A 26,888-nucleotide genomic window follows, 5' to 3' on the forward strand; every position below is an offset into this window, starting at 1 on the left:
ACACTATTGGTGCTTGCTAACAGCCCTTTCCCCAACAGCCTGTATGTTGTACTGTATGTTGATCATCTTACGCACTATACGTCGCCAACCGTGCTAATCGGAGGTGCGGTGGGGGGGAAGGACCACAAACTAAGCACAAACAGCGGTTCTAAGAATCTTGACCCCCTTTGAGGAAAGGCCCTCCCGCCCCCGCCTCGCCCGGTCTCGCCAGCAGGATTACCCCACGTGGCTGCAGCTTCGCGACCTCGAGCTGCGTCTGGGCGAGCGCTACATCACGCACGAGAGCGACGATGCGCGCTGGCAGGAGTACGCGCGCGACCGCGACCTGCCCTTCCCCGTGCATCTCCGCGACAGCCTCGGCGACTCGGCCGTGGCGGCCGCCCTCTCCTCCGCCCGCTGGAGCTGCGCCGTCTCCGCGGAGAGAGCGGCCCTCGCGGAAAACGGTCGCTTCCTTCCGGACGGCGGCGGCGGCGGCGACTGCTACCACCGGCTCGCGAATATCTCGAGCGACTCGGACATCGTGAAGTGTCTGAGCAAGCGCGTCAACAGCCTATGATTGTGTTTCTTGTCCGAGCGCGCGTGTCAATCCACTGCTGCTGGGTGGTGGGCCTTCTTTACGCCGTGTGGGTTGTTGGAGGGGTGTTTGACCGGACTTCACCGTGCTGGTCAAATGTGTCTCCATGGCTCAAGGTGCACAGCCCAGGAGTCTTTTTTTTTTGGTCATCCCTTTCAATGCCTTCTCATGCCCTGTTTGAGAACATTGCTAAAGTGGCTGTTTGGTAAAAGGCTGTGGTTGGTGAGATGTTAGTGTTGGTAAATTGCGTTCACGTACAGCCCTTGTGTCAGTCCGTTGAGGGATGAGGGCCTCCACCGCACACCATGCGGATCGTGGGGTCCTTTGACCTATTTCAAGCTGGTCCGTGAGAGTTTGTGAAGGTAGGGTGCATAGGCGTTGCGGCATTGTACAATACAATGGATATTGCTGCACTGCCTTCTGCTGACGCAGCCTATTAACACTTGTTTTATGCATGGTGGTCGCCAATCCAAGCGCTATATAAGCTCAAGTCTGCTTAGCTTCTGAGATCTGAAAGATCGTCAGCGTTGTGGGCGAATCAAATTTTAAAGAAAGTCAATTCAATCTGCACTAGCGAACTTTGGATGGCCTTTGGCAACAGCAACCTTCAGCCTCCAGTGTAAATTCCACATTCCCATGGCAGGGGTTAGTCTCCCATACGACAGCGGTGCCACTGAACTTCTCACAAAGTAGGGACCGAATCGGCCCCTCACCAGGAATTGAACTCCCGACTTTCTGATTGCGATTCAAGCGCTCTTCTCACTTGCCTGGCTTTGATACGAGTGCAACAATAACAATTTAAATTCATTCAGAAACTAAAAGCGAATGGATTTAGAGATGCTTTACGCATTTTTTTGGTTTATCAAACCGCATTAAGGTCAAAGAGGGGTGGGTGGACGACGAGGGGATCCGTGCAGGAAAACAAAAGGAAAGGAGCAAGAGCAACGCAGTTGGCATGGCCCAGGACCAAGCAACCAGGGCCCAGCTGGGACAGCCCGGACGAGATGTTAACTCCCTCTCCTGGTATACAGGAGGTCGCGGGTTCAATCCCGACCCTGACGCCTGCTGTATATTGGGAGTTTGCATGTTCTCCCCGTGGTCGCGTGGATTTTCTCCAGGTCCTCCGGCGTTTCCCTCCACATTTAGAATCGACGCGCGTTTACAGCAGTGGCTCTTCTTAACCTGGGGTTGCACGCATGCCTTTGGGGGTGCGTGATGCCCTTTCTGGGGGTGTGAGACATGCCAGATTTTTTTAGAAGTTAAATAATTGAAACCCAAATTAAGCACGGGCATGTAAATACAACTACTTTGTTTCACCAAACCTATGTATTTATTAACATATTTTTTTTACGATTGAGAACCAAAGGGGTGCAAGCCTGCAGTAAAGGTTAAGAACCACTGATTTAGAGGATCTGGCCGCTATAAATCTCCACGTGACGATAAGCCACTTCGCTGAGCTATCGATTTTGGCCAGGTCACTTCTGAAAGAGAGCTATATAAGCTCAGTGGGCCTTACCTGGTAAAATAAAACATTGTTTTGGTTTATAGTTAAGTTCCAGGGCATCCTTGGGAAACTGGTGCCCTTGAACGAGTACAGTATTAATAATGTCGAGATATTTCATCCAGTGAAGCATTTTGTTTTTCTTTGGAAAGCCACCTGAACGTGCCTTTTGACGAGCAGGGTGGCGGCACAGACCTGTGGTTCAGTGTGGGACTGCCGACAGGGTTTTAAGGTGGCCTGTGGAAGGCGGTAAATCAAAGTACAGGTTCCCCTCGCTCTATGCGGTGGATGCGTTCCAAAAAAATGGGGGCACAAAGCAAAACTGCACGACACAGCTGTCTGCCGAGTAGCGTACACAGCACAATACAAAGTGTTGTGCCACATCCAAGTGCAGAGTTGCATACGGGTTCCGCACACCTCCGATTAGCACGGTTGGCTACGTGCACGCGTTTCCCTGGTTAACCTGGTTAACCTACTGCTCCTGACCGTTATCCCTCTCCTGTTGTAGCGTCGTGAATCCGGGTAACTTTAATCGGCTCCCATTTGCGGGAAGAATTACTCGGAGGTTGCGGCTGGACCAAGGATGGTTGTGGACACGTGGAATGTATCTCCTCTGTGACTCATGTTCTTTGGCTTCAAGAATAATAACCATAAATAAATAAATAAAACATCCGTGCATAATTGGTAGAAATAGGCTAGCCACATATACGCGAAATTGCACAAACTTAAACTGCATATAGCGAGGGAGACCTGTGAGTTGGTGACCTCTAAATCAGTGGCAGGTTTGAGTGATGATGTCCCCTTGTATGCGTGCATTATTTTTTCTTGTTGGGTACGTGCTCTGGTTTTCTTTCAAAAACTAAAAATTCGAAAAGCAGGAATTGGTCAAACATCCCAAAGAAGACCATATTAAGACTCAGTCGAGTTTGTTCCCTGGGTAAATGAAGGGCGTTGTTCTCGTATGTTTTGTGACATCTGCCATTGTTATATTTATTGTCCTATGAAAGTGTTTTTATATATACATATAACGATTTCAGGAAGGCTGAAAAGATCAATTTTAAGTGTGATAACGATTGTCACGATTTTAGATATATCCTTATCAGTTTACACAGAAGAAATACATTTTGTATCTGGCAATTAATGCCACTTTTGGGGTACTGCAGATGAAATAATCAGGTATCCTTTTCATATAAGATTTTTTTTATATAAACTTGCAATGTCAACTTTGCAGTTTTCGAGAATGTGGTTATACGAACGTTAAGGCTTTTGCTCTATTTTGAATATTATATTTCATAGCTAGCAAGATTACCCTGTGCATTTATGCCGCAGCATACAGTGAGGGAAAAAAGTATTTGATCCCCTGCTGATTTTGTACGTTTGCCCACTGACAAAGAAATGATCAGTCTATAATTTTAATGCGAGGTTTATTTGAACAGTGAGAGACAGAATAACAACAAAAATCCAGAAAAACGCATGTCAAAAATGTTATAAATTGATTGGCATTTTAATGAGGGAAATAAGTATTTGACCCCCTCTCAATCAGAAATATATCAGGCTCCCAGGTGTCTTTTATACAGGTAACAAGCTGAGATTAGGTGCACTCCCTTTAAGAGTGTGCTCCTAATCTCAGCTTGTTCCTTGTATAAAACACCCCTGTCCACAGAAGCAATCAATCAATCAGATTCCAAACTCTCCACCATGGCCAAAACCAAAGAGCTCTCCAAGGATGTCAGGGACAAGATTGTAGACCTACACAAGGCTGGAATGGGCTACAAGACCATTGCCAAGCAGCTTGGTGAGAAGGTGACAACAGTTGGTGCGATTATTCGCAAATGGAAGAAACACAAAAGAACTGTCAATCTTCCTCGGCCTGGGGCTCCATGCAAGATCTCACCTCGTGGAGTTGCAATGATCATGAGAACGGTGAGGAATCAGCCCAGAACTACACGGGAGGATATTGTCAATGATCTCAAGGCAGCTGGGACCATAGTCACCAAGAAAACAATTGGTAACACTACGCCGTGAAGGACTGAAATCCTGCAGCGCCCGCAAGGTCCCCCTGTTCAAGAAAGCACATATACATGCCCGTCTAAAGTTTGCCAATGAACATCTGAATGATTCAGAGGACAACTGGGTGAAAGTGTTGTGGTCAGATGAAACCAAAATGGAGCTCTTTGGCATCAGCTCAACTCGCCGTGTTTGGAGGAGGAGGAATGCTGCCTATGACCCCAAGAACACCATCCCCACCGTCAAACATGGAGGTGGAAACATGCTTTGGGGGTGTTTTTCTGCTAAGGGCACAGGACAACTTCACATCAAAGAAACGATGGACGGGGCCATGTACCGTCAAATCTTGGGTGAGAACCTCCTTCCCTCAGCCAGGGCATTGAAAATGGGTCGTGGATGGGTATTCCAGCATGACAATGACCCAAAACACACGGCCAAGGCAACAAAGGAGTGGCTCAAGAAGAAGCACATTAAGGTCCTGGAGTGGCCTAGCCAGTCTCCAGACCTTAATCCCATAGAAAATCTTTGGATGGAGCTGAAGGTTCGAGTTGCCAAACGTCAGCCTCGAAACCTTAATGACCTGGAGAAGATCTGCAAAGAGGAGTGGGACAAAATCCCTTCTGAGATGTGTGCAAACCTGGTGGCCAACTACAAGAAACGTCTGACCTCTGTGATTGCCAACAAGGGTTTTGCCACCAAGTACTAAGTCATGTTTTGCAGAGGGGTCAAATACTTATTTCCCTCATTAAAATGCAAATCAATTTATAACATTTTTGACATGCGTTTTTCTTGATTTTTTGTTGTTAAAATAAACCTACCATTAAAATTATAGACTGATAATTTCTTTGTCAGTCGGCAAACGTACAAAATCAGCAGGGGATCAAATAATTTTTTCGCTCACTATCTGTTGTTAAAACAATGCAATAGTCAAAGCTATAAACAAACGGCGCAACATATAAACTTGAAAACAAAAACACATTTTCTTTTATACATGACAAATATCTGACATTTACGAAGGTGGCAGTTAAAAAAACACAACAGCTGTTCCACCATTCTAAAACATGCACTGAGCCTCGCGGTTCCAAATTGATCCCACATCTGATTCTCGTGTCCATCATGATCATCGGCCATGGTCAATCCACTGCTGGATGAAAGCCTCCCCAAGCCGCCGCCACCTGTGACGCAACAACCACCGAGTACCTAATTCTCATGTCAACAAAAACTCAACACAATCTTCAACAATACTGCCTTTAAATTAAATATACATAAGCCAACTTATCGGGCAGTGGCCCAAGAACCACGGCTCAGGTGGGAGGGTGGAGAGGTTGATGTGTGACATCAGCGCCACGCACGAACCCGGCTCAACTCGCCAGCCAGCCTGGAAGCCAGCCAGCCAGCCAGCAAAACTTTTTTTAAAACATCGTATGGTTAAATTATTTTATGTTCTATGAAGAACTATTTCCTGAAATGTCACCGACATATCTTTCATTTGAAGGCCACAGTGTTATTGACGAATGTGTTGAGTTTTTTGTTGTTGCTATTATTCATATTTGTGTTTGTGTACCACAATGCCAACGCAGCATTGCTAAATAACTTAAATTCTCATTTTCATGTTTTATTTTTTCACACACAAGCCAATAATTCACAATATAGCACACTAAGAGTTCAACAATTAAGTGAATTATTATTGAATCTGTTCTTAAATGTACGATACATGCATCAAATTGATTGTGTGAAAAACAATGATTGTGATTAATATCATGTGTAATAGGTTCATGTGATACTTTCCAACCATTAACGATCATAACATTAACAATGTTAATACGGGAACCATGTCTTGAACAAAAACGTGACCCAGAATCGCAACAATATATTGGATCACGAGAGAGAAAGTTTGTTTCAGTCTCACAGTGCAGACCTGTGTTACAATGGAACCACAGAAATTGGATCTGGAGACACGGACAGAGTTTAAGGAACAATGAATTAATTTGGACAGAGATGAAAGCATTCCACATTTGAACTTAAAATACATTAAAAAATAATCTATCGAAAAAAATCTCAATTACGTGTCTGTCTTTAATGAATAATGATTTTAAATAATTGAGTGTGTGGTCCATAATCTTGAACGTGTCCGATACCAAACACGAAATCTCCACGGCAACACCATTTCACTTCTGGATGATTGCTCACAGATGTCCCCCTTCTTAGAATTACCCACTGCTGTGCAGCAACACACATTTAAAATCGAGCAATACGTTCCAAACTAGGTCATCGTTATTGAGCATCGACAAGTTGGATTGGACAAGCTGCCACATAAAACGGGCTTTGACTTCACGAACGGCCATTCGAGTCCTTTCTTTTTAACTTTTCACACAAAAGATGCAACACAACTGTTGAGATTAACGATGTCACCTGTATTGATCATGGCTGCCCTACTTTCTAAAAAAAAATGTCCACTCACAGCAAAACTACTGTGATAAGCAAGCAATATGTTTGAAAGTGGGTCATGCTATTGAACATCGGTGAGTGGGACAAGATGCATCCGAACTACAGGTTTCGACTTTGCTAAGTTGTTCCTGTTTTTTTCTCATTTGTTACACTTATAAGAAAATGATGCAATACCACTGTTGAGATTAATTACGATGCTTGTTTAACATACCTCTGCTGAACTGGATACTGCCATTTGAAACTCATGTGTGAGATGCCAGTAAAAAAAATAAAGCTTGCAGTGCCATTGCAAATCAAGGATAAATGTGCTTTTGACATTTTCTCCCTACAGTGAGGGCTTTGGCTTGGTGCCACCTGCAGGATAACTTGGTGAATGGTTGTTACACCGATCAGTGTCAAGCAGAGGGCGTGGTGATGCGTGGATTCGTCAATTGATATCAGTTCTTAAGGCTCGCAATTTTTTTCCAAGCTTCGTCAATTTGAGACTATGTAGGGCTCCCTCCCCATGCCGTGCTGGCCATGGGGATTGAATTACCACGCTGCCCCATCGCAGGGTCAACGCGGTTCGTGAAGGCTCACGGTACACGGCATCGAATCGCACACGTGCAAGAATTGATCGTCTAAGATATTTGAAAATTGCGTGCGGTGGTCCTGCCCTTACAAATGCGCTCATGAAAGCGACATGAACACACGAGACAAAAAGCGAGATAGCAAAACATTGAATTCGTCGATCAAATCATGACGCTGAACTGCGACAATTCCCCACATTGCTGGGAGGGAGGGAAAACCGTTGACACCCCTCACAAAAGGTGGTGTGATAGAGATACATAGAATGGTTATCGAGGCAGGCATCCACAAGACCTCATCCGACACCGGATGTCCTCAGCAATTTTTTTTAATTAACGATTATCGCCGTGGTGTTTAGCTACACATGGCAATACGTTGGGCCTAACATCAGGATTGTACCCGTAGGTTCTCTGTAAACAATTCCAACCTCGCCACGTGACGTACACATGCGTGCACACAACTGCCTAAAAATTCAAAGAATTACATTTCAAACATAATGTACAAAAAAGACTGGCCCTGAATTGTGTACGTTTTCCCGATACCATTGGTGTAATCACATTGCATTGACATGCAGTTGTACCAGAAGCACAACAATCGATATATAGGTGTACTTAAGCACAAGTTGTACTAGAATTATAATAATGAGCTCTTTGCAGTTTAAACGGATTAGGCTATGCTGTATTTTGTTGCCTGTGTTGTTGCCAATTTAGGAATGAAGTCCATGCCAATTCCAGCTTCAATTGAAAATATATCTCTATCGAAGTCCTCTTCTACCAAACACATAAAAAAAACACGATCAGTATTTATTGTTACTCGTTTATTTCTTAAGTTTCTCCAGAGTTCACGTTTCACAACGCCGTCAAATTTTGAGGCTGCAAGTTACGTGAAACGGAGGCCTCGGTAAAAGTTATGCAAGTGTGACATGAATAAAATCTGTACATGATGAGAAAATCCCATCATATAAGAGAATAATAGCGCAGGTTGGAACACAGAATTCCCCGAACAGTCGTATGGAGGTAACCAGGTCCAAAGTGGTCACATTTACTCAAATTAATTTCGATGGTGACCTAAGGCAAGAGGACCAAAATGCACTTCTTCAAGAAATGCTGAATATTTTAGCAAAATGCACAGAGGCTTGCGCTTTGGACACATGATTGTGCGCTGCTTTAAACTTTAAACGCACTGTGTTTGAACAAATCAGAATAACACGTCAGTTGTCGAGTGGTTTTAAAAGCAGGTTTTTTGTGTTCTCGTTATCAAACACTAAAATAAATAACAGAGCAGTGCAACTTATGTTAATCTTTGGAAGTGACCTTCCACTCCTTTACATTTGCACTGTACATTTTTAAATGTTATAGTTTTACTCTATTTGATGGTTTCACATAAAGGGAAGTCTGAGTCAAGTGGTGCTGCTATTAACTTGGCGACCCGAGTTTGATTCCCAGCCATGCCTAATATCAGTGACAAGTAAGACAGCCACACGCCCAGCCAGTGCCAACAATTGCCTACGCTCTGCGGTTCTCCATATGTTAAGATTTTTTCAGTCAATCAGTGTTTACATGTGGGAGTAAACCAGAGCAACCGGAGAAACCCCACGCATGGAAGATGACAACACACTATCCCTTACAGCCTGAATAGGTGGGGTCCACATTTAAATAGGTGGGAGTCCACAAGGGAGTTTCACAATGTTTGTGTGATCCACGAACACTTACCTCTACAGTCTAGGATTACAGACATACACCACCACGCTACGAATAAGTGCCAAACCTCCATAAGTGAAAGTCATAGGGAGGCCTCCATCCAGTGGTGGGCTGGTTGTAAAACACGGTAGTTACAGAAGATGTGCAAATGCAAACAGGACTTTTGCAGGTCATTTCATGACGAGTTCACTGAAACCTGGCACGGGTGGTGGCGCTGGGCTCTTTGTAGATTCCTGAGTCGGGCCGGGTAACAATCGTGCACTCGGAACCAAGGAGAAGAACTTGAATCGCGTGCCCATCTTCTCCGGGCTCATCAGCATTTCGTAGCCGGCCAGCAATCGTTGCCGAGTCTCCGGGTCACCCGCGTTTCGCAGCAGAATCTGAGTTTGAAAAGAAGGCAGAGACCACCCGCTGTTGTGTATGCAGGTTTTTCAAGACTGACAAGATCGCGAACCCTGAGTACACAAGTAACAATGCATCGATTGCTGAAGTAATATCAATTATTTTGCTCATGCACCACATTTTAGCGCATGAAAAATAAAACGACACCTCATGACTTATGCAAAGTATATGCAAGTTAAATCTTGACTTGAAGCTTTCGTGACTGCAGGAATTCACATTCTTTGGGTCTTTCGGTAGAGTCACGTAGATAGGTTCATGAAAATAACAAAAAACTACGACGTTCCGATCGCAACACAAGCGTTCCATCATCAGGAAGACGCACGCTTGTATCGCGATGAAAAAGCCTTAGTTTTTAGTTATTTTCGTAGAACCCATCAACGTGACTTTACCGAAAGACCCAAAGAATATATATGCAAGTTATATGCTAATTATACGGTAAAGTCAATACAGCGAACAAAACTAAACACGACTGTACAAAATAATAAAATTATAAAACAATAAAATTCTCACGACGTTTCGACTCCAACACAAGCAATCATCATCAGGTGTGAAAACCACAACAAGAAAATTTGAATTTTTTTTTCAATTTTTCTTGTTGTGGTTTTCACACCTCATGATGATTGCTTGTGTTGCAGTCGAAACGTCGGGATAATTTTATTGTTTTATATTTTTATTATTTTGTTGTTTCCCTTCTACGTGACTTTACCGAAAGAACCAAGAATATGAATCCCTGCAGTCACGAAAGCTTTAAATAAAAATTTTACGACTGTACAAGGCAGACAAAAAATTAGAACACAAATGACAATGGTAAAAACAAGACAAAAATTATTATTGAATCCTGACATAGCATGAGGACAATTGATCAAACTACTGTGGGGGAATTGGGGGAGTGCAGGGGATGGGAGGGGCAGGGTAAATTGTTGTATGTTCAACCATTTGTTTAAAAGGTAAGCAGCTTCCATGACATCACTGATGCATTGCAATGACATCACAGACGATTTAATATTTAATGTTTCAATGCAACACAATAAATATTGCAATATTCTTAGTTTTTTCGGTAAAGTCACGTTGAAGGGAAACAACAAAATAATAAAATATATATAAAACAATAAAAAATTCTCACGACGTTTCGACCATAACTCAAACGGTCATCTTCAGGTGTGTTGGTTTGCATAAATTTATTTTTAAACGGCGCATTTATTTATTTATAAAAAACGTTAGCGCCACGCGCAACGATTTGGCAGTTTATTTAGGACTAGTCCATCTATATTCTGAAAAGAGGAGGGGGGAGACGAAATTTTGTATAATGTATGCTGTCTGAACGCCGTTTAAAAATAAATTTATGCAAACCAACACACCTGAAGACGACCGTTTGAGTTATGGTCGAAACGTCGTGAGAATTTTTTATTGTTTTATATATATTTTATTATTTTGTTGTTTCCCTTCAACGTGACTTTACCGAAAAAACTAAGAATATGAATTACTGCAGTCACGAAAGCTTTAAATCAAAATATTGCAATGTTTGTGTCTGCCAAACAACCTTTTGCTGTGCCTTAATCATACCCAGTATTGTTACACAACATTGGCCAATGTGAAAAATGACATTTGGAAGAAAAAAAAATTCACATGAAAAAATAACGAGGATTTGCTAAAGTTGGAACGAGGGTTTATGAGAGTTCAATGTGTGCCACGGGCTCGAGCCCTCATTTTCCAGGCTGCCTCTGGACATAGGAACCAATGGACGACATGTCCCCACTTTACCCTACACAGATATCACCCCCCTTTTCAGCTACTGGCGACACAAAAATATCACGTGCAAAGTTTGCGAGGGTTGAGTGAAATATGCCTAATTAAAAAAGTCTGCCGCACAAACGAGTTGGAGGGGCACTTGTTTACAGTACCAAGCCTTGGGGCGAGCCGGAGAGAACTTTCACATTACCGTGACATTGTTGGCACCACTGAAATCCTGGGTTAGATTCCGGGCAACTACCCGTGATGAACTGGGTTTTCCAGTGTAGTGAGTTCGTCTTAGCCCAGTCACCAGACCGTACGCAAAAAACCCACTACTTTATATATTGTTCTGCAGTCAATTTGTGTAAATTCAAGGTCTGTAATTTAAATAAATTCAGTTTGACTGCAATGCGATGAACACTACTTTGTAAGCAGGGCAGGTGGGGAAGTGGCTGCCCCCTCGTTTGGATAAGAAGTCACTTGATGACATCTCAGAAGGAGTCCTCCACCTCCGCTGACCATTCTCTAACATGGATGATTGCACTGCTCTGCAAGAGTTTCTTTTAGGATTCTTCGCTTCATGAAATTATACCGAGAACACAATCTATAGAACAATGGGAAAGGTTTTGATTTAAAGCTTTCGTGACTGTAGGGATTCATATTCTTGGTTCTTTCGGTAAAGTCACGTAGAAGGGAAACAATAAAATAATAAAAATAAATCCAGCCGTGAGAATTTTTTTATATTTTTATTATTTTATTGTTTCCCTTCTACGTGACTTTACCGAAAGAACCAAGAATATGAATGGGAAAGGTGTCACAACCGATACAACGATCGATCCTTCATTTGAAAATATGCATCCCTGAATCTTGGAAATTCACTGAATACGCAAATGGGGGGTGGTGGGAAGCAAATCATTAACATCTGTATTATAAATGTGGCTGCCGGAAATGTAGTCACTCACACACTCACAGAGACCAATTGAACCTTATATTCTTGGTTCTTTCGGTAAAGTCACGTTGAAGGGAAACAATAAAGTAATAAAATATATATAAAACAATATATATTTTATTGTTTCCCTCCAACGTGACTTTACTGAAAGAACCAAGAATATGAATTACTGCAGTCACGAAATCTTTCAATCAAAATTCAATTGAACCTCGATGTAAATTCCAGCCTCTATCCTATAACAGCATCGACCGGCACAAATATTAATGATCCAAAAGCTATTCGGTGCATTGTTCCCATCGGGTCCACTGATGAGGCCACACTGTAAGCTGAGCTGCTTTCCGAACGAGCATTCCGAGGCCCTTCTGCCATGTCAGAATGTTTGTTCGGCTCCGAGAGACGGAGGGAGAATATGAGATGCCGGCGTAAGGAAGCTCTCAGCTCCACCATTGTGGGCATGCTTTGTGCTGGTGAATACCTCGCATTAAGAAATTCAATAGGTAAGTGCAATATGAAAACTGGTCATCACGATAAGCACGAGAGGAGAGCCCAGTGTGGGGGTGAAGCACACACCTGCAATCCGGCGCTTTGAGGGCGAGGGGTGGTGGACCGCACACATTTCTGAAACCCCCAACCCACTGAGGCTGTGAGGTGACCAAGAGATGGCAGTAGAGCAAGCGGATGGAATCCAAATGTGCGGAGCTTCGAGTGTTTTCCCCTCGTCGTACGAGTGTGGTTTTCTCTGGCCACTCTGGTTTTATACCGTATGTCAAACACTAATTCGTGGAATTGGCCAAACATTTCAATGCAGGACCCTCCTGGGAGTCTCAAGACTCAATGAGAAATTCCTGGGTTAACCTGGGCATTCCTGTAATAATTATTTTACAATGTGTGCACATAAATATTCATCCATGTGTGCATATCTTTTCTTGGCCTAGATTTACACAAGTCGCTGTGTTGATAAGAAATGCTTTACTGTTAAACTGTATGTTTCACAAACGCATTAGCTTCAGATCAATAAACAAAGAATGAATTATTTTACCTGCATGCATGATTTTAAGTACAATCGGCTTCGATATAAAATCATTAAAATATCTTCTGAAAAAAGAACACAAGTGCTTACAATATAATGTGACACTTTTTCGAGAGGTGACATCTTAATGATTTTTTGTTCTTTCCTTTTTATTTCTTGGCTCCTGCCTCTGTTGTCACAACAAGTCCTGGTGCTTGTTGATAAACACACTTTCAGGGCGATAAGCCGATAAGGCGAGCACACGCATCGGCGTGGCACTGCGTGAGGATCTTCACTATCCTCCACAGGTGCCGTGCCCCGGAGGCCACAAACAACTCCTGAGAGCCGGCTCTCCAGCACGCGCGCCCCGAGGCAAGAAAGGAAAGCGTGTGAAAGGGGTTCCGCTGGCGCGTAGCTAAATCGTAACTCTGCGTCAATACATCACACGCACTTCGAATGTCAAGCGCTACAAGATGCCGCCGTAAACATTATTCACAAGAGCAGGGCATAATACCAACCGGGGCCGGTCCAAGTCGACGACCTGGAAAATATTTTCAGACCCAGTGAAACGCAACCAGTATGGAAGGAAATGTATGGGGAAAAAAGATGCCCTTTGTTTGCAGGTAAATGAGAACGCTGTAACAATACATCACTCACACTTCAAATGGCAAGCGCGGTAAGAGGCTGAGAACGATATTCATAAGCAGGGAAAAATTTCAGTCCGGCTCGCTGAACCGGAAAGCACACAGCACACTGCATTAAGTATAAACATCTCACTATGGCTGTCGCCACTAGTCACGTGCCACCTTTAACAGCTTACGAGCAACCCCAAAAAAATCGGTGATAAATCAAGCCCTGTTCGAAAGGTCAAATTTATAACATGCTATCCCAGTCAAGTTTTCTGTTGTGGTTTGTATGTCTGTTGATGTTTATATCTATATGTAACAGGAGTTCTTTGGGTTGATAGAGATTTTAACCAAACACACTATAAGTCAAAGCCAGTTAATTAACCTTAATGACATCCTTGAAAACCATATTGAAAATCATCCTACGGCAGGACCGACGGGAAAAATGGTAATGATGTTTACTCGGATAAATAAAGCACACATTTATTTACAATTAACATAACTTTGTGATTTTAAATAATTACTTTACAAAGCCATAAATATTATTTGCGTCTTTCGGTAAAGTCACGTAGATAGATTCAAAGTATATGAATTCCTGCAGTCAGGAAAGCCATAAATCTCAATGGAAAATGTCATTAAGTTTAATGAGGGATAAATGTGCCAAGTTCACTGTGCCAGGAAAAACAATTCAATTTGTTTTATTACAGAGCGGTGTCCTGTACACGGACAAGCACAGACACGCACGGATCTGCCAATGAATTGTGCATACAAGGTGTAAGAATAAAAAAAACTATTTGGCAACGTGAAATTGAGTGAGATGTGCAATTGGCGGTGATCTTATGCCACGTCATCTTTAGCTTGGAACAGTAGAACCAAGGAGCAAGCGAGACGTAGCTGCAATCAAGTGTGCAGGGGGTGCAACTGCACAGAGGCCCACAAGACAGGTGGGCCGTGGGTGCAGGGTTAATAATAAGGTGGAGAAATTGGGACAGGGAGTTCCATTCAATTCCTCGCACGAGGGTTCATGCTAACCACAATACACCACTGAAAAAGAGCCTTGCTAGTCCACACCAAGCATGTCTGAGCACGAATCGGGGTCCGAATTCTAACCTTCAAGCGCAGGTCGATGCCCATGTTTTGAAGAAAATCTCGCTGGGCGATTGGCCCCAGGCAGGTCACATCGTGGCCCTCGCCGGCGCGACGCAGGTATGCAAAGTCGACGTCGGCCGTCAGGTCAGCCAACCCTGGGGCGCAAAGCACGTGGTGCGGTTTGTGGCCACGGAAGCCCTGCGCACGCGCACACACGCGCACGCATGCACACGCATGGCAGGAAAAAACACGGAACATTACGCACACGGTGCATGATGGAATCTAATCGCATTTATACTGTGCTCGCCATTGAAAGACAACTCTTAAAAGCTTACCACATTCTTCAATAACATAGACTAATACAGTGAGGGAAAAAAAGTATTTGATCCCCTGCTGATTTTGTACGTTTGCCCACTGACAAAGAAATGATCAGTCTATAATTTTAATAGGTTTATTTGAACAGTGAGAGACAGAATGACAACAAAAAAATCCAGAAAAACGCATGTCAAAAATGTTATAAATTGATTTGCATTTCAATGAGGGAAATAAGTATTTGACCCCTCTGCAAAACATGACTTAGTACTTGGTGGCAAAACCCTTGTTAGCAAACACAGAGGTCAGACGTTTCTTGTAGTTGGCCACCAGGTTTGCACACATCTCAGGAGGGATTTTGTCCCACTCCTCTTTGCAAATCTTCTCCAAGTCATTAAGGTTTCGAGGCTGACGTTTGGCAACTCGAACCTTCAGCTCCCTCCACAGATTTTCTATGGGATTAAGGTCTGGAGACTGGCGAGGCCACACCAGGACCTTAATGTGCTTCTTCTTGAGCCACTCCTTTGTTGCCTTGGCCGTGTGTTTTGGGTCATTGTCATGCTGGAATACCCATCCACGACCCATTTTCAATGCCCTGGCTGAGGGAAGGAGGTTCTCACCCAAGATTTGATGGTACATGGCCCCGTCCATCGTCCCTTTGATGCGGTGAAGTTGTCCTGTGCCCTTAGCAGAAAAACACCCCCAAAGCATAATGTTTCCACCTCCATGTTTGACAGTGGGGATGGTGTTCTTGGGGACATAGGCAGCATTTCTCCTCCTCCAAACACGGCGAGTTGAGTTGATGCCAAAGAGCTCCATTTTGGTCTCATCTGACCACAACACTTTCACCCAGTTGTCCTCTGAATCATTCAGATGTTCATTGGCAAACTTCAGATGGGCATATATATATGTGCTTTCTTGAGCAGGGGGACCTTGCGGGCGCTGCAGGATTTCAGTCCTTCACGGCGTAGTGTGTTACCAATTGTTTTCTTGGTGACTATGGTCCCAGCTGCCTTGAGATCATTGACAAGATCCTCCCGTGTAGTTCTGGGCTGATTCCTCACCGTTCTCATGATCATTGCAACTCCACGAGGTGAGATCTTGCATGGAGCCCCAGGCCAAGGGAGATTGACAGTTCTTTTGTGTTTCTTCCATTTGCGAATAATCGCACCAACTGTTGTCACCTTCTCACCAAGCTGCTTGGCAATGGTCTTGTAGCCCATTCCAGCCTTGTGTAGGTCTACAATCTTGTCCCTGACATCCTTGGAAAGCGCTTTGGTCTTGGCCATGGTGGAGAGTTTGGAATCTGATTGATTGATTGCTTCTGTGGACAGGTGTCTTTTATACAGGTAACAAGCTGAGATTAGGAGCACTCCCTTTAAGAGTGTGCTCCTAATCTCAGCTCGTTACTTGTATAAAAGATACCTGGAAGCCAGAAATCTTTCTGATTGAGAGGGGGTCAAATACTTATTTCCCTCATTAAAATGCAAATCAATTTATAACATTTTTGACATGCGTTTTTCGGGATTTTCTTGTTGTTATTCTGTCTCTCACTGTTCAAATAAACATACCATTAAAATTATAGACTGATAATTTCTTTGTTAGTGGGCAAACGTACAAAATCAGCAGGGGATCAAATACTTTTTTCCCTCACTGTAATTGTAAATGAACCTAGGTTATGCATTAAAAAAATGCATGCACCGTTTATGTAAAACCGTGCAGTTTACTGTATAATTTGACATAATGACATATACACGTGCAGCTCTTTTCCAATCCACTGCTGGATGAGGGCCTCTTCATGGCATGTGAATGGGAAAATGGAACAATGCTGAAATTTTTGCAAAGAATCGTTGAAATATATGATTAGAATTACACCAAGAGAAGTGAAGAGGGGCACGTGAATCAAAGAAGAAAGTGACACATCATCTTGACTTTATGTATGTATGGTGAACTTCTTTCACAACTGTGCGTAGTCAACCGTGCTAATCGGAGGTGTGGGTGGAAGGACAACAAACTAAACACAAACAAGCAGTTCTAAAGAACTGAGTTTTCAATCTAGATTTAAAAGTGCATCGCTCCAGCGGCTTCCTAATATTGGAAGAGCATTCCAGACGGCCACGGAAATAAAGTAGGCTTGGCCAATCGAAAAAATGTACAATCAAATGGCACCCAAAGGAAATAAAGCACCGGGAGAGGATGACCACTGTGGGGATGGGAACAATGAGATTGGCAGTGAAATGTTCACACCGTGGCATTGCAGGATCCGCGCCACTTTGCTCAGTTTTGTCCCATGGCGAGAGGGAGGGGAGCTCACCCGGAAGGTGTCGGTGCCGGTGCCCTCGTGCCCATAATCGGCGATGAGCGCCCCCCCGCCGTGTGCGGCCACGCGCTTGGCCAGGTTCGCCACGAGCACCGCGGCCTCCGGGCACACTTCCACGTGCTCCCGCACCTCCCCGGCCTGCGGTCCGACGAGCGGAAGAATCGCGCAGCTGCTTGTGGCCACGCACCCAGCACCGGAGCTTAACATCTCACTTACTCAATATTACTCAATGCTGTTGTTGCCTGGATCGCTGGCCGGTTGGAGAAGGCACGTGACTGGTAGCCACAGCCGTAGCGGCAGGCATACTGGACGTGGTTATGGCGGGTGCGTAAATAATCATCCAGGGTTGCCGGGCAGGATTGACCCGGCTGAAATTAAGCCCTGCACAGCACTATTCCATTGCTATTCTGTCATATCTCGACAGATTCATATATTCTCATCTAATGAGCGTTAGATAAATTATCGTAGACCAATTGTTAGATAAATTATCGTAGACCAATTGTACTTGGACTTTGTAATACGAGCAATACAAGGCTGCAAACGACAGAGGGCACCATTTTCCCACATATGATCTCTGAATACTTGAATCCCAGCTTTCTACAACTCTCTCTATATTACATGCAACTGCTGAATCAGGTACATAAAACACCACGACACAGCAAATATTATTTTTCTTAATCCAGACAAAATCAAACTCATTATAAAGGGCCCGTATGGAATATCACTTTTCGGAAAAATGCATTAAGTTAATTTGGCAGTTAACCATGGCTTGGCTTATGTATCTCCCTGTTCAGCCCTCCATGGTCCTAAATAAGGACCAGGACAACCCCATGCAGGTATTATTACACACAGCTTAATTAGGTGAGATGGCAGAAGACAGAAATCTCAAAAGCTAGACAGTGGGGATTGTTTTTTTGTGTTTTAACCTGACCTGAACAAGAGCACTCGAGGCCAAGCTGGGAGTCGGAGCCATCACAAACCTCAACCCAAAAGGCAACTCCGGATCAATGTCGACCATCACCTCCCTCCAGCCGCGCTCCGTTTTCTGCATACAAACAACACTGCTTTTATTTTTTTTCTTTCCCATTGCTGGCTAAAAGTAACAAAGCACAAGTGTCGAGCAGAGGTACGGAAACGTTTCATTCTTGAGGTGCCCAATAGGATTTTCGAATAGCTTTTGTGGGCCACACATTAGTCAATACTAAACTTTAAACTGTATCCATTAACTAAACGTAGGACTCTATGCATTAATCAGTTAGGTCTGCATGTATTGACTGCGGTGCTCAGAACTTTGAATCATAACAGGTGACAACGCATTTTAAAACTAGAAAGCATTGGCAGGTCACACACCTTCCCCTCTGGTATCTGATTAATGTGACCAATATGCTTTCAGCAAGGGACAAATATCATTTGCAGGCCGATTCGAAGTGACTGGCCCCATGATGTGGCCAAGGGCCGTATGAAATTAAGTCATGGGTGGGTTCTCCTGATGTGGTGTACGGTGTGCAACTCAAGCATTATTTATTTACACTGTGGTTCTGGTAATGGAAATCAGGTCATACAACAGAACCGATTAAGCACATTTTCACGAGCGATTCACAGCCATAAAAACACAAAAACAAAAGCACACTAACCTTGAACGTATGGATGGGCAATGCATCAAAGAATTCATGTGCCACAAAGAAAGTGAAGCCTATAAAAAAATGACATCGCGTCAAATAAACGTTATTACTTAAAGCTGTTACGTAAGATTATTGATATTAATAAAAATAGCTTCTTTGGTTTTCTTTGTTAAAACATGAAATGAATTTGGCACAGTTGACCTTCTGGCACATCTTGCAGATTCCGATGCCAGCAGACTGGAATTCCACTCCGCGTTACACGTTGTTTGTAGGTGGAAGATTCCCTTTGCGTGTGGGAATCCAGGTTCGTCTGCTGATCTTGCGTCGTGCCGATGAGAACCTGCTCTTGGACCTCGCTCAATGTGGAGCTCACTTCCACCAAGTTCAGAGCCACCTCCGTTTTGTCCAGAACTTGCCTCAACTGCTCCACCACCTAGAAAGAGCAGAGAACGGATGTGGAGGATTCTCGCTCATACTGCGGGGAATTTAAGAATCAACGACAGAGATTTTCGTAGAGAAGCGTAGACTCGCATATAGACCCAGTGACTTAAATAGAGACCAGACTTACATAGACCCACAGATTAACATAGAGACCATCAGCCTCACATAGACCCTTGGACTCACAGAGACCCATATATATGGAATAATCACAAAGCTTTTGATTTATGGAACTCATTGTTGGAATCTGTATGTGTGTTTCAAATGTGTCATAATTAAAAAAATGTTTGAAAACCAATATATTTCACACTTATATTTGAACACTAAACCTATGTTACCGCAGTCTTGGGTGAAATAACGTCAGGTGACGTATTTGATGTTGTTGATGAGGATTGTGATGTGCATTTGCATGTATGTATGTTGAACTTCTTTTGCACCATACATAGCTAACTGTGCTAATCGGAGATGCGGGAAATGATTTCAAGGGGAGGACAAACCCGGAGCATATCACTGGCCAGGCTGCCACGTCCTGGGCCAAGCTCCACCAGACGAAGAGAAGGGGGCCTCCCAGCAACCACCCACTCGCTCACGCACCACACTGCCACCAGCTGAGACCCAACGGATTACAAAAAGAAGATCCACAACCACACATCATTGTTGATCGTGGCCCATCTCTATGACGAGTGGACAATCTGCATCTTTGTCAAAAGGAGCTTCTCCGAAAACTGCTCAATAAAATTTAAAAGAAATTTAACTTGCAAGCTTAGTTTATTGAACGGACAATGACATTCTGAAAAAAAGACATTTTAACCAGCATTGTTTATCCCTTCAGGGATTTACATCTCAATGCGTAGTAAGGCAGTCAAGTGTCAAAATCATACAACAGATAGGCATGTGGGATTTGGCAAGCCAAATAAGTTTCACGTGGGTTTCATATCACCCCATCAATAGGACGGGGCTGCCCACTTGTGTATCATATAAAGCTTAGCTACAGAAAAGTGTTAATTTAATGTAGTTGTGGAAAATACAAGACGCTTGTGTGTACCTCTCCAAATATCTGGCTGATCTCTGGAGATGTAACAAAATCGCCACGCTCTCCAAGCATGTCGTGGTGGATATAGTATCCCTGCAGAATAATTCGCATCATATCATCACATACAAGAAAACGTGGTTTAATCCGCTGTCCTCTGTACCCAAAACAATTCACAACACCCGTGCAAAGTGTACTTGCTGCACCTAGACATGTACACAACGCTCGCATTCATCAGTTAATGGAAAAAAGCACACGCGAGTTTTCAGAATAAAAATTCGAGTAATAATTAAATTATAAACTTTCTCCTTCAATGAGCTTGTAAAAAAAAAGGCAGGTTAATTAAAAAATAATAACTCGTGTCACGGACGCTAAGAAAACAAGAACTTGAAGGTTCGGCTGACTTGGCTGATATATTTCCATCTGCTGAAACATTGAGATTTTTGTTCTGATAGACAAGAATGCTGTGGATTTTATGTATAAATCAAATATGCTCTAGTGATGATTATAAAAAAAAAACACCGCGTGACCTGCCTTTGCGGGGTTGGTGAGGACCTCTCGCATGTATTCCGCTGTCGATATGGGTCCAGTGGCCTTGATTTTGGATACCAAATGCTTCAGCATCGGCGTAACCTCTACGCCACTCTCTGGATGGGTGGATGAAAATCTCTCGACGTCCTTCCGCGTTTCCAAAAGACCTATAAAGTCATGTGGTACAACGTTAAGATTATTGCAACTTAATTTTCACGTGCAAAATCAATAATAGATTGTTTTTATTTTCACCTAGAGTCGTTTTAGCTCAACAAGCAATAAAAGAGGATTCGTGGATTGAAAATGATCCTCGTACTCACAACACGCACATATAATTTTGCGTGAGAAACTATATGATGAACTATTATGTGAATGATGCTGTTACATTTGCACTAATGGAGTGAATATTTGTTTTATTGAAATAGATCAAAAGAGGAAAAAATAAAAAGGATATGATCAAAAATAAAACATCATACATTTTCCAACTGAGTTGTAACCCTGAAATGTGACACTTCACTGAATTGCTGGGGAAGGTGCCGAAATTAGCACTTGCCTTGTGTTTACATGGTGCAGTAAAAAAAAGTAGGTTTTATTTGCATAAGTCGTGCTGTTCAGGAGGCTACCGTTATAATTTATAAATGCATCATATGAGCTGGAACAATTTTTTTGTAAGTGTATACTTCTGAAATATAACGTGTGATTTACAAAAATATGATGAAGCATGCATGTACATTTACTTCATGATCCCATTACAGGGTACACAGTTTATCCTTCAGTGAAACGGAACATGGTTTAAAAACTGACAATATATAAAAAACATATCTTTGGAATTTTAAATTAAAATTCCTATAATTACAATTCAACAAAGCATCAGTGAGAAAGTCGGTAATTACGGGTGGGCTCAAAAGGAAGAGTTTAATTTTGCAGGCAGTGAGGAATGCAAACGACGCTCAAAACCTCCGGTCGTCGCCGTCACCCCCGTGAATACCGCTCTCGCTTCTATTAAAGGATCGCGGAGATTGACAGAGCTCGGATTGTGTGGCGACGATCTCACGACCCCGGGGTGCAGCCCTAATTCTGAGCGTCACTCAGAGGCTCAGTCGGCCCGCTCAGCTGCAGGTGACTATTAATTTGGGGGGAGGAGGTGGGGAATTACCCTGCCCGGCAGCCGGCGCGGTGAATGGAGGGTGGGACCGCTTGTGAGATGAACGTGGCCGCCAGCATTCGACACCAGCACTTCGGTGGCCGTAAGAGCTGACAATTCCTTCGGCTTTATTAGCCGGAGACGAGAGGCCCCAGTGAGGTGCGTTAGCAAGCTTCACAGTTGTGGTTGGATGCGGAGGGCAATGTTCATGGTTTCATTGTTACACTGCACGTAATGTATGTAACTATGTATTATGGAGACGTGTATTGGCTATTTTAAAATAATGAGGGACGAAGCTTGGTATTGTTTTTTTATACTTTGCATGCTGACATTTTTTTTAATTACATGTAAATATATATTGTGCAAACATTTTATCATTAAGATCCGTCGATCTGTAGTAATATTAATCCTTAATGGGGTTTTGTGAATACATTGTATAGGCCACTGAAATGGACGAGAAAACACAAAGGGCTGCCAATCAACAATTAGCAGTGCTCACAAAACAACAGCCCCTCCGCTCAGTTCATTCTCTCAGTCCCAACCCAGGCTACATTTCAAAAAAAAGGGGCCACAGAGGACAAATCAACTCTACGCCAGGTGAGGTATTGTGCGTTAATGAGGCAGGAAGTGGGACGGCATAAAAACCCCATTAAGTTCTTTAATTCGAGCAAAGTGTGGAAAAGATCCACAAAAAAGTGTGGGTTTTTTTTTTGTTCACATCATTTGAGCGCTTAGCCGTGTCAAGAATTGCCTTTGTTTAAAACAGGGGGCGGGAAGCCTTTTGTCCATAGGTGCTTGTGCTGGTGCTTTTGCAGAGAATGTTCCTCTAAAAGGACCCTGTCTGCAGCCCGGTTGGTGTCCCCGTGTGTGTTCAGTCTTAATGGTGTCGTGCTTTTGTGATGTCCAAGGACCTGGCCTTCAAAATCCTAAGAAAGAAATTGGCAGGGGGCCGTCGTCCCTTCATTTAACATGTACCATTAAATTAGCCGCAAACCCTCACTTCTAAGCTGTGGATCTGGGGGGGGGGACTATTACTCTATATTAACCAATTCAGGTTAGAAAATAAAGCCCATATACTGCATTTAAAATAACATGCATAAGCAACTAAGAAGCAAAGCATATTATAATACATGGAATTTCCAGAAAAGAACGATAAGAATGAAACCGTTTACCTAACAAAAACAAGCATGTAAGAATGTGTTAAAGTTTGGGGACTTATTTGCACATATAACTGCTAATCAAAACATAAAAATAACAACATATTCCCAAACATTTTAGCACATTGATAAATACTGAGCTGTATCAAACAAACAGCCAATCTGGTTAAAAAAATAACGAACATTCTTAGTTCTAGTAGGAAATCATTATCAGGCAATTAAACTATAAACAGGCATTAGCTTGTGGCGAAAGCAGTAATTTTCTAGTGCCTAATACCTTGAAGCCAGTGGCCTCTTAATCCTTTTCAAAAAGTGCAAACAGCAAAACAGAGCCATCCCTAATCTGGTGATTAATCCACAGTTGGAAGCTGTTCGCCCAAGGCTTTGGAAACATTAGCTTGAAGCAGTTCAAATTACAGCGGGGAGAAACTAAAAGCAGTGATTCTTCTTGTATCGCAGGCTGCGTACTCGGGCAAGTCAACTACACGGCCATAAAGTAGATCATATTAAACTCACATTGAGAGTAATTAAAACCACTCATCAATGGAATAAAAAAACGTATTTATGTGAAGACAAAACATGCAAATGAAAAACTATTTCGAAAAGAAAAGTACTGAGGCTGTCGTAGATAGAATAAGGCGTTTTCTCCGCCTGATGACGACCGCTTGTGTTGCAATCGAAACGTCGTGAGTTTTTTTTATTAAAATGTTTTATTGTACTCTTCTTATTTTATTATTTTATATCTACGTGACTTTACCGAAAGAACCAAAGAATATGAATTCCTGCAGTCGCGAAAGTTTTAAGTCAATTTTTTTTTACTGAGGCTTTCCTGAAAAGACGTACTACTATTATTATTATTCAATCACATGCAGTTGTACAGCATTGTCATGTCTTGCATAGTTATACAGAGAAATATCCTCTCACGCACCTCCTCTTGACCACTGTTTCTATTCTATCTGCAACTCCCAAATCGCCCGAGGATTGGTATCGTGGAAGTAACATCACCCATCCTATTATCTGCCATGTAGCGCAGAAAACACAAGTAAACGAGAAGCTGCGGAAAATTAAATCATTCGCGATTTTGCGCGCATAACCTCGTAATCTGGAAATCACTGGCACACTGATCCAATTATCCGCGCTTTTGCACGGGTGTTAAGCGGCCTGTCAATCATTCCGTTATAAACACGTGGCAAGTGAAGACGCGCGTTTTATCCACACTTCTTTGCACGGAAAAGAGTAAAACGTAAGGGTGGAAAGAAAAAAAAACCTCGAATATAATTGGATCCACAAATATAACCCCACACATGTGTAAATCTTATCTTAGCTACTGCATTGATGCTACCATCTCTAATTTTTATTACTATCATAATCAATGCATTACAGTATTAATAGTTTAAATTTATCGTCGTAAATAAACAAAACGCATTGTCGCCGTAAAAATACACAGAAAAAAAACGACGCAGCTTGCTAGCTCGGCGAGTTTGACAAAGCATTAGCTCAAGACCAAGTATTGTTGATGGTAATATCCATTTGAATTTCACAGCCCTATGTTGATCTACTGCTGGATGAGGCCCTCTCCACACCGTGAGGGTTATTCGATCATATGTCACCACGATGGGCATGTGGGGGGGGGGGGAGAGCACAGACGTGGGCGCATTGAAGTGCAATACAACATTAAATGTTGTTGCATTGCCTTCTGCATGTGCCTATGTGTCGCCATCCACGCACCCCGCACATAAACAACCCCACCAAATACGACAGTGATCTTCGTGAGCACCTAGTTATGCCAGCACGGTACACGCGTTGGTTCTGGGGCGAGCACACCCCACACGCCCGGCCGCCTTTGTCTCCCGCGTCAACCTTTACTTTCACACCGCGCCAGGTGCTTATTTAAGGCCGAGTTGACCTAGAGGTGGAACCCAGGGTAAAATTCCCATGCAGCTTGACAAGTTGTTATCCGAGGCCGGGAATCGAACTGAGCTCGCAGGGTTGGTAAAATGTAGAATAAGTCATCATCAGCGGGCGTGGTCGATCCACTGCTGGATGAATTACTTCCGAAACCGCCAACTCTCGCCCAAGCCTGCGATATCGCAATACAGTATTACAACATGCAACCACTGCGTACTAAAGCTAAACCTTACACACGACGGCACGTTCACGTACGACTCGCCTGGCTGAATAATGTGCGTCGTTTAACGCAACTCCCGCGCGAAGGTGAGCCATATTCCCTCTCGCTCCGAAGTGGGTTGCCGCCAGCACCGACCCTCGACTAGAAGCCGCTGCCGGGAAAGGCGCACCGACCCCCGCTGGACTGCGGCGCCACTCACCGAGGCCTCGGAGCTGTCGGCGATAGAGACGGCGCGCGTCGAACAACGAGCGGCGCATGACGGCACTCATTGCGATTTTGCCTCGTCCTTAATCGATGATAAATCGCCTTTGTTTGCTCCCTGCATGCATTTAAAACGCAACTAAAAAGGGCAAAAATAAGAAGTGAACTCGGCACGGCGCGCGTGCGTGGCGGGCGACTTGCCACTTGTGCGCGGTGCCACGTGCCGTATTCTCTGGATCACGAGAGTGTGCGCGTACAGAAACTTCGCTGCATTTTTGTTGTTCAAGTTAACGCTAACAGTGCGGCTTATGATGCGGTTCGTGTGCTGCTTGTGTGCATGTGTGAGATAAAGTTTGTAAGACAAACGAAACTAAAATCTATTGACAACCGGGCACACGAGTGGTGATCGAGTCTTGTTTTTCCCCCGTAGCGCCTCGTTTTCGAGAGATTACGGTAACACCCCGGGTGTCCTCCACGCGCGCCGCACGTCAGCGGCACACAGGTCAAGTTTTAAAGGGCCACCTTCAGGATGAAATATTATGTTAATACTATTGCGCACGAATTCAAGTATTATTCAAATAACATGTAACTGATTAAATAACAGTACGTAAGCATTATTTAAATTGTATAATTTACATAATTATATTAGAATTGTGATATTTAAATACTATAATTAAGATCATATTTCAATACTTTTGACGTTCGTGCATTCGTCCCTATACCAGCAGGGTTACAAACGAAATGGGATTCCCGGGTTCCGGAATCTCGCTCCGGAAACATAAAATACCAGAGGAGAATAGGAATAGGAGGGAGGCGCGGAAATGTGATCACTGTTACGTTTCAATTAGGGCTTTATTTTTTTGGTGATTTCGAAAACTTTTTTTTGGTTTGGACATGTTTGTTTTGTTGTAGTGCGGAGTTAGACTGATGGCCTTGATCTAAGTTTTCTTGTGGTTATTGTTGTTGTTTGACTTGCATCCCACTGGGATTTTTTGCACACAGCGTTGGTGTACGGTGCTTTTTTCAGGAATATTTTGCTGGTTTTTTTCCATGGATTTTCTGTTTGCACAGTCACAAAGTCACTTTAAGATGTTTTTCTTGTTCGTGTTTTTGTTTTGTTTGTTTGTTGTGGCTGCACCCGATTCAAGAGCCGAATGGCTCACAGGGCTATACCAAAATAAATGAGCTGAAATAAATAAAATAAATATAAAGGAGGGGTCGGACGGATTGTTGGTGGCCCCGGAAAATATACAATGAGAAATGTAATGATGTATACATCACCCTATTTCTACATTTTAAACAAATTTTGACAAATGCTGCATTGGGTAGGTGTTCCATACGCAGTTAATATAAGCGATTGATGATGACGACAGATGTGTTTATAGCTCGTAAATCAACCTTG

The 26,888-nt window shown here is 43.3% G+C and overlaps 2 protein-coding genes across 3 annotated transcripts in view; one reads left to right on the forward strand and one right to left on the reverse strand.

The window, feature by feature from the left end:
- Positions 1–6,834, forward strand: part of LOC116947357 (serine/threonine-protein kinase D1-like) — a 48,651-nt gene extending 41,817 nt beyond the window's left edge. The window contains exon 18 of one of the 2 annotated variants that reach the window (XM_032962997.2): positions 212–6,834. In XM_032962997.2, the coding sequence (XP_032818888.1) occupies positions 212–556 (345 nt within the window). In that variant the 3' untranslated portion in view covers positions 557–6,834. The remainder of the gene's footprint in view (positions 1–211) is intronic. The other variant, XM_032962998.2, reaches the window with a different exon arrangement.
- On the reverse strand, positions 5,741–25,943 carry NDUFAF7 (NADH:ubiquinone oxidoreductase complex assembly factor 7). Its single transcript, XM_032962996.2, has 10 exons — positions 25,485–25,943; positions 20,860–21,023; positions 20,341–20,421; positions 19,793–19,903; positions 19,059–19,290; positions 18,870–18,928; positions 18,167–18,280; positions 17,230–17,373; positions 14,625–14,801; positions 5,741–9,177 (listed from the first exon to the last, which is right to left on the reverse strand). The coding sequence occupies exons 1-10, from the start codon at positions 25,552–25,554 to the stop codon at positions 8,968–8,970; spliced, it is 1,362 nt and encodes a 453-aa protein (XP_032818887.1). The 5' UTR covers positions 25,555–25,943; the 3' UTR covers positions 5,741–8,967.
- Positions 25,944–26,888: the final 945 nt, after the last annotated feature.

This window comes from Petromyzon marinus, chromosome 29 (assembly GCF_048934315.1).
Source record: "Petromyzon marinus isolate PM22_M1 ecotype Great Lakes invasive population chromosome 29, UKy_Petmar_22M1.pri1.0, whole genome shotgun sequence".
In the NCBI taxonomy this organism is placed as follows: domain Eukaryota; kingdom Metazoa; phylum Chordata; class Hyperoartia; order Petromyzontiformes; family Petromyzontidae; genus Petromyzon; species Petromyzon marinus.